Here is an 8918-nt window from a genome sequence, read left to right as displayed (position 1 = left end):
AGATGGTGACGGAGGAAGTAAAGGCATGGATGTGGATACCATACCAAGTGTCAAGATTGCAACGGTAAACATCAAGAAGTCAATTCATATCATAGTTATTTAATCTACTTTGCTTAGATTAGGTTTGTACATGTTAAGTACATCTACGTACTACCTTATGAATACTATTTTATTAAAAATCTACAGGCAAGTGTTGAGACTATCCCCAATACTGTAGTAGCTGAAAATCAAGAGGGAATTAGTGCAAAACAGGCTCAACCAAAATCCATTACCGAAGCCGCAAATGCTGGGAAAAAAGTTTGTGGTAAGACTGGCAAAGGAGCTACAAAGGCGAAAGGAGTAGTGATTAGGGAAGAAGTTGAGGTGGGACATTACTTGTGTTAACTTTACATCCGTTACATACTTCTGCAACATTAACTCTGACGATGGAGTACTGTTTATTGATTTTCATTTCATTGCACATTGTTGGTTGTTTAGCGGTACATTGCTGACCATAATGTTGGTGGAGGTGGTAAGTCTAAGGGGAAGGCAGTAGAGGATGCTACGAAGGAGAAAGGAGTTTTGAAAGATCCACATGTTGAGGTGGGCCATCAGATATAAACATGTCACTTTGCTTTTGCGAATTTCAAATATTTGGTTCTCACCAATACGGTTTTGGGACCAAATTTAGTTTTGGTGTACATTATTGCAAGGTGAAATCTACATTACTGGATTGATTTCAATCTGTGCACATTTTTCCTTTATGTAGGTTGAAAATCCGAATACAATTCAGAGAACAAAAAAACCGAGCCTTGTGCTTAGATCTCCGTTCAATGACAGGGCTGTGAAAATAACAGCAAGGGCGAATCAAGTTGACAAGGAAATGTACTACTGGGTGCTGAACACAAAGAACGACCATGAGTATGTCATACGCAGTGTATTTTTACAATCATTATATGAATTGAAGAATATTACTTCTTACCAAAACAATGTACGTAACTTTACAGGAAAGCAATAATTTATCAAGACACCTATGCTAAGACGGCCAAAAAAGAGTTTGTTTCTCTTGCACCATTTAAGGAAGTCTCTGTTGCGGTGGTTGATGCATGGAGCTCATACTTAAACCACATGGAGTTAGTAAAGGCGCCAGAAACTGCTTCAAGGCTGTTTTTCTCTACCGGACCATGTGTGAGTAAAATACTAGCATTTAGTTTGCATAAATTTCATGACATTGATGGAGTATTGACACAATATAATGCAGATTAATACCATTGTGAATCCACCTGCTGATTGGGAAGATAAAAGGTTGTTTGATCTTTTCCACACAAGGGTTCTGGGTGAAGTATTAGCTGTGAAAGATTTTGAATGGAATAACTATGAACTGGTGAGGTCTACTGTTCCAACTAAGCTGCAAGTTAATATTCAAATTTTAAGTATTTAATGTTTTGCGTATTTTAGATTTTCTTCCCGATTCAAGGACCTGAGCATATGTATCTGTTGTGCTTCGATGTTGCTGCTGGGAAGCTGAATTTGATTGACAACACACTTGCTGATTCACATGAATCTTTCAACGCAAAATACGGGAAAACACCTTCTCTGTTGGTACGTACATTAACTCTCTGACTAGGTACATTATCTGGATCAGCCGTGTTAGTATATTTGGTACATGTATACAGAGTATGATACTGTTGTTGCTTACGGTAGTTGTTGAATTGTATAGTTTGTATGGTTTACTATATTTTAATTTTATTTTAATTTATGCAGAGGAAGTACCTTGCTGATGCACTCGCGAAATTCAGAAGACCCAAGCTAGCTGGTATGATTCGCAAATGTTCACTGCATCTACTAAGTATGCCATGGAGAGGCCTTTTCAACAGGGTGGACTGTGGTGTGTACCTGATGCGCCATATGGAAACCTTTTTTGGAGATAAGAACAAAGATTGGGACTGTGGGTTCACAGCACGGGGAAACAAAAGCGTGGAAATGCTAAGGATTAAGTTCAACACGGCCTTACTCATGTTTGAGCATAATATCAGACAAAAGTTGAATAAAATTGCAGCAGATCAGCACTGGAAAGAGAAGCCTGCAAAGTTCAGTTTCGGAAAGTTTGTTCAAAATTATGGTTTGGAGTGATTGATGTGCCGGTCTGAATTATTTTATGGGAAATGTAGTTTGTTATGCAGATTTTTTTTGGTTGGGAAACAGATTAAAAACGGTTTTGCCTTTTGCACATTTGGTATTTCGAAACTCTGTTAAGGACATACGTTATTTATTAACTATGTTAAACATATTTTGTTCAGCACTAATCTGTTATATTATTATTGTTGATTTGTGGTTTATACTACATCATTGACCAATGTTGCAATGCACTGAAGCACTTGTAGTTGTTCTTATTCCATCCCTGGTAATAGCGCGTAGGATTTGAAATTTGTGAAGTTATACATTAAGAAAATAACCAATTGAATCTGGGATGAAAATGTACATTAGAAGGCAACTACGATTACATTATTTGAGAAATTCAACTCAACATATAAGGCTGAAAGAAGTTCAAGATATATAATATAGTTACATCATTTAACTAACATATGTACATAACGGATGTATCATTGAGTCCTATAACAAATTACACTATGTTATAGGATGTACTAGCTAACTAGTTAATAATAACATGATTACTGTAGCATAATCGGAAATAATGTAATACGTCCAAAAAAAGATGTGGGAAATGTAGCATTTACCTTACAATAATGTAATACGGAAAAAAAGTTTATTGCAAAACGTAAGTACGACAGTTCAATTAAAAAAACATTCTGGAACGGCGACATGAACATACATTCAGCATTTCTCCTTGCCTTTACCATTCGCATTTTCAGGGCAATTCCGGGAATCGTGATGGCCCATCTCTAAGCAATTCATACATCTCCTCAAAGGTCTATTGTGCTCCTTTATAGCCTTCTCCCTCTTTGAAATTATGCGCTTGCCTTTCGTACTACAACACCCTTTTGTTTGGACAACGTCAGGAGGGTGAACTTCAACAACTTCTGGTCTGACCATTCCATAAAACTCTTCAACCATCCTTCTTTTTTCAACTGCAGATATAGGAGGAGAATTACCATCTATACTAGTCTTCAGATCTCTCATGCCACCTGCAAAAGCGCGTAATGTATCCATATTTGACTGGTAACTAGCAAGGCAACTGAAGAAAATAGACGTCAATTCATTTGATAAAATCAACTTCTCATCTTGGGCATCATTGTTTTGAAACACATCAGCCGTGTATCCATGTACAGCCTTTACCAAAGGCGTCTTCATCCACCTGCTTTCAGAGTACTTATCAGGAATGACCTTTACTTCGTTGTTCTTGAATAAGTAAAATATGTGGCAGCACAGAAACCCTTGTCTGCCAAACAACTTGCATTCGCACACGTACGACTGGTCCGTCTTGTCATGTGTCGCCACAAATGTGTTTCGGTGGCTGTCACCTACTTTATAGCAATCAATCATCCCTTCGGATGACATACCAACAATCCTACATCTGATGCAACCCTCCACAATTTCTTCCTGCACTGTTCTGAACATAGAGTCGGTAAATAATGTGGATGCATGCTTTTCGAAAGGCTGGTCAGTGGCCAAAATTGGCACAAGAGTTGAATCTGCATAGTCCAACTTTGCATTAGAATTACGTTGAGATTCCAAGGCATTATTGAAACTCAAATAGAATTCAGCAAGATTTAGCCGAGGCTTCAGAAAGATTTTGTAAAAACTGTTTTCAGACTCAGACACAGATGTGGTCCGAATCGTCGATCCCAGCGGAAAATCACAAAAATAAGCAGGTATCCAATACTTCCTATGCCGATACATGGTTCTGAACCAATCCACATTTTCTAGACCATATTCTACAATAATAGCATCCCACATTTCTTCAAACTCCTCCGGTTCGTGTAATTCGGACCAAACACAAGCATGGAAATCCTTCTTGAAATTTTCATCTATGAGGAGCTTCTTTGGAGCTTTGATCGCAAGCTTGTGCATTATATGCCACATGCACCACCGATGTCTAGTGCCAACTAGAATTTCCTCAATAGCCGACCGCATTCCCAAATCTTGGTCCGTGACCATCATTTTGGGAGCAACACCCATGCACTCAATAAAATGTTTAAACAACCAAGCAAATGCACCTGTCTTCTCATTCGAAACTAGACCAGCAGCGAATGTAACAGGTCTCCCGTGATTGTCCTTACCAGTAAATGGACAAAATATCATACAGTACCTGATATGTCCAACCAGAACTTAATAATGTAAAAATAAACTATGCATAATGTACTACCATAATGATGTAACTTATAATGAATATAATGTAATATTTCGAAATCAACAGAAAGTAGTACCTGTTGGTGTTATAAGTTGAGTCGAAAGCAACAATGTCACCAAACATGTGGTAATTCCTTTTCGAGACACCATCACACCAAAATAAGGCTACCAACTGATTCTCACTATTAACTTCATAGTGATATGTAAATGCATCAGACAGTTCCTTCTTCCTACGCATCTCGTCCAATACCATCTGAACATCATAACCTTGAGCATACGCTTTAATGTCTCGAGATGCATTACGTATATCCCCAACGGTGCACCCCACCATCTGGTAGCCTCCCAATACCTCTTTCAGAAATTTAAAAGTCAAAGTGGGGTCGATATTAGCCCTTGAACAGTCTAGAATGAATTTCTCATGCACTTCAGTCAGATTTCGATTTATAGACATGAATGGCTTATGTTGCATCTCCACCATTGTATGGTTATGTGCCTCTACAAACTCATGAATCTTATATCCGGGACGTCCGCCTTCGGAGAAATAACGAAATGATATCTTCGCTTGGCAGGCACACCGGTTGGATAAACGTCTTCTTTTCAACGTGAAACCATGTCTGGCGTTCACCATATCCTCCTCCTCTGTCCTCTTCTTACCTTGACGAGTACATACAATATACTGCCAAATAGTAACACCTTCTACTTTTTTGACTCCTTGTTTGCGCGTCTCAAAACCAACTGCTCGAGCATACACATCGTAAAAAGCGATTGCAAAATCAAGTGATTGGAAACACTGACCAACAACAGGTTTTAGTTCTTCTGAACATTCAGGCACAACATTAACTGTATAATAAAAAATGGAATTGATCAGTCGAGTAATAGACTACATTAAACATATGTTGGCATACATTACAAAAACATTTTAACATACCTTCAACAAAAAATTAAAAAGTTTATAAAAGTATGAAAATCCTCTAACTCAAACCAGTTTTGGAACGTTGTGTCACCGAATGTACTACTACAACCTATCCCCTTCGAAAAAAAAACCCTCAGAGAAAGCCACTATTTTTTCATGCTTAAAACACTTGAAAATTACCATCATCGTTGAAACCAAATTCATACAGATGATCATTAAAATTAAACAGCGACATACCTTCTTCCATCGACGTGATATAAAAAAGGTTGCAACTCCTATCACGCTGGGTTTATGAAGAGTTTATGAAGATAAATTATAATATGAGATTGCGTGACATTTCCGAAGAATAATAATAACAGGAAAAATAATGATAGAAAATCAAAATAAAATCAAAGAAAAAAAAAGGATGAAATATACGTGTAGAATAATGGTAGAAAAACAAAACAAAATAAAACAAAATCAATGATAAAATGAACGTGTATATTGGATGGAGATAATCATGGGATGTTAATAACAGCTGCATTTAGGATTATACCTAAACTAACCTTTTCTTTATTTATAAGTAATATTACTAATTACACATGGCAAACAATTCGGCCATCAGATGGAAAAAATCAATGGTTTGGAAATTGTTTTATGTTTTACAAATACTTAGCATAATGACCTGAATACATCCCTAATATATATATATATATATATATAGGGATGTATTCAAATCCTCTTCATATCTTTTGTCCTTTTTCCTTCTTAATCCTAGCCCCACGATTTTGTCATCTGACGGTTAGATTAATGTCACGTGTCATTTAATAATGCACATTTTCATTCTAATAATGCAACATTATAGACTAATAATGCATTGATCACAACCATCCAATTCAAGGATCCAAGGGCTGAGGTTACGAAGGAAATAGGACACTTAGGGTGCAAAGGAGCCTAACGCACCCCTATAATATTATAACAAGTGGCGGATGCAGGATTTTAATGGTGGGGAGTCTAAAAATAAAATTAAAAAATATTTCCTCCTTCCCACAAAAAAAGCACTTTTTCCTTTTTAGTCTATACCACAAGAATATGCACTTTCTAAATTTGAAAAAAACTTTTTTCCTTATTACTTTACCAATTATGCATTAAAACTTGTGTCTAACCAAAAGTGCATATTCTTGTGAAACGCATGTGGTATATATATATATTAATTAAATCATAATGTATAAATATAAAGGTCAAAATACAATCATATCATGACACTTCCACTCTGGCGGGAACCGTCCCTCAATCATATCATGACACTTCCTTATATTGAATCGTGCGCGTGGTGAGTCTCATTTGATAACTCCTCAAGAGGAGCTTGAAATAAGGTTTTATTATTCCGAACCTAGCTAGTTGGAGTTTGATTACTCTATGAATAATAAATAAGAATTTCTTGCTAAGTCCACTCTTGGAGTTAATAAGATATTAATTAATTAAGTCCATAGCAGACATTAATTAATTAATGGATGTTTCTATCTTAAGCGCGGGAAATATATATCAAGCAATGGAAACCCGGATTACTTATAATTTTGGATTTGGACGGGGAGTGCAATATTATTTTGTAGTGGCTGCTCGTAATATTCCAATTAAAAGCTTATATTAAATTGAGGTTCAATTTAATTAGTAAAAAGCTAATTGGAGGAGCCCATATCCAAAACCTTTCATATATCCCTGTCTGGGCCCAATATGTGACTTAATATAAATAGGAGAATAAAGGAGACAGAAAACACACTTGTTTACTTCAAAATTTTCGTCCCCCTCTCTATATTCAAGAGGGACGATTTTTCTCTCCTCTGTAGGAAAGGTTTTCCGTCTTCTTTATTTAAGTCCTAGTATACTTGGTGAGATCAGCCCACCCTGATATCAGTTTACAGTCTGGGAACCAGACAGAAGATCTGTGATTTAGTACTAAAGATCTTCACGTGGAGAAGGAGCGTCATCAAGTTAAAATAGCTAAACCGTAGAAAAGCATGTTTTAGGTTTTAATAAATTTAAAGCATGATTTATTTGAGTTATGAGCATGATATATGTGATTATTGTACGAATAGAATTTATCTAAATAATCGACTAAATAGATCTTGATCATCTGATTTATTTGAATGAAAAATTAGCGCACGCTTCCGCTGCTAGTCCCTTCACTACAAAGAGGAGTTGTGATTGAGAGGGTTATTATTTATAATAAGGGTGTGTTTGAATTGGTAAATATGGGCATTCATAAAGCATTTAATGGCCCAACGTAGTGTTTGATTCGTTGGTTAAATTTTCTGTGTGACTTGTTTAATGAGCAAGGGCCTGTTGAATTAAGGCTTTAAATGACTGATTTGTTATCATGAAAAATTTAGTGATAATAATATGTGTAACACTATTTCAATCTTAAATATCCCTGAAACATCTATGTCAATAATAGTTCCGCTGGTGGATAACTTCGACCTGAGCTCGATTAGGATGGTTTCATCAGGGGCGGCGTCGCTGAGGAAAGAGCTGGAAGAGGCTTTGTTCAGCCACATGTCGCAAACGGTTTTGGACAGGTGAAAAGTAAAAAATAACTGATATACCTAACTTTGTTTTTCATGTCCTTTAAATGATCATTTAATACCGAAAACAGTTAATTCAATTTAATTACTCCCTATATTTGTGTAGAGATTATAAGAATTATACTAATAATTGATTTACTTTATTTACTCTAAATTCAGTGTGAGGAAAATTAGTTGGGTAGGTGGAGGAATGTGAAGTTAGGTCAGATTAATTTGTCCTTACTCCTTATTGATGTGTTGCATATATAACTAATCGATTCAAATCCTTATTATGGTATCGCTTGCATCTAATACTTTGACAATTTTGAATTATAATATAACTAAATATTACTTACGAAAAAATATAGTATGGACAAACAGACTAGGAAATTTATGTTTATTAGGCAGCCCATGAATTTATTATTTTTATCTAATATCATGAATTCCTTGTGGTCTATCGAACCCACCTAGAATAATGGACAAACAAGCTAGGAAACTTATGTTTATGGTTTCGGTTTCGGTTTCGTTTCCAAATTGTCGGCTTTTTGCAGTTCCGGCTTGATTTCACGGTTTTTCGGCGGTTTTTCGCGGTTCCGGCACGGTTTCGGTTTGAAAATTTTTTAACCTGAACCAAACCACAGTTCAAAAATCCACGGTTTTGGTTCGGAACCGTAACCGGCGGTTATGGTTTCGATTTCGGTTTTAACCGCCGGTTCGATAAACCTTGGGCATGTCTACTTAATTCTATATACACTCAACCTCCGGATATATTTAATTTTGATTTGTCATTTACTAAGTCGCGTCTATTTATTACGGAGTAGTACCTTTTTCATGCTTATATATTTTATTTGTGTAAGCAATCAGTTTTTCGTCATGTAATTGTTTGTATTTATCTCCCTATTTATTCGAGCCATTGTATCTTTGCAATAACTAAGTTATGTGGTGATATTTTGCCATCTCCAACCATCTCCAACCATTTACGCCAAACTCAAACCCATTTTTAAGTATATGTCACATCAAAAAGTAGTTTTACTCCAACCATTTACACCATCTTTAAGTTTACACCATTTTTGAGTATTTCTCTAACAAAATTTTGGAGTAAACACCATATTTGGTGTTATTTCATTAAAAAACTCAAAAATGAGTTTGAGTTTGGTGTATGGTTGGAGAAATTA

The 8918-nt window shown here is 36.0% G+C and overlaps 1 protein-coding gene across 1 annotated transcript; it reads right to left on the bottom strand.

Annotated features, from left to right (window-relative positions):
* Positions 1-2814: 2814 nt before the first annotated feature.
* LOC125195564 (protein FAR1-RELATED SEQUENCE 5-like) lies at positions 2815-5450 on the bottom strand. Its single transcript, XM_048093701.1, has 3 exons — positions 5441-5450; positions 4368-5130; positions 2815-4249 (listed from the first exon to the last, which is right to left on the bottom strand). Exons 1-3 carry the CDS (start codon positions 5448-5450, stop codon positions 2815-2817), a joined length of 2208 nt encoding a protein of 735 aa, XP_047949658.1.
* Positions 5451-8918: the final 3468 nt, after the last annotated feature.

Source organism: Salvia hispanica, chromosome 6, assembly GCF_023119035.1.
Source record: "Salvia hispanica cultivar TCC Black 2014 chromosome 6, UniMelb_Shisp_WGS_1.0, whole genome shotgun sequence".
Classification (NCBI taxonomy): Eukaryota; Viridiplantae; Streptophyta; class Magnoliopsida; order Lamiales; family Lamiaceae; genus Salvia; species Salvia hispanica.
The sequence above is the reverse complement of the archived record's forward strand: the minus strand, read 5'-3'. Positions and strand labels throughout refer to the sequence as shown.

Bases quoted from the DNA above. Each gene is read 5' to 3' on its own strand.
- LOC125195564 (XM_048093701.1), bottom strand. The intron at 4,250-4,367 runs GTACTACTTTCT...TGGACATATCAG, and splicing joins TCAACTTATAACACCAACAG to GTACTGTATGATATTTTGTC.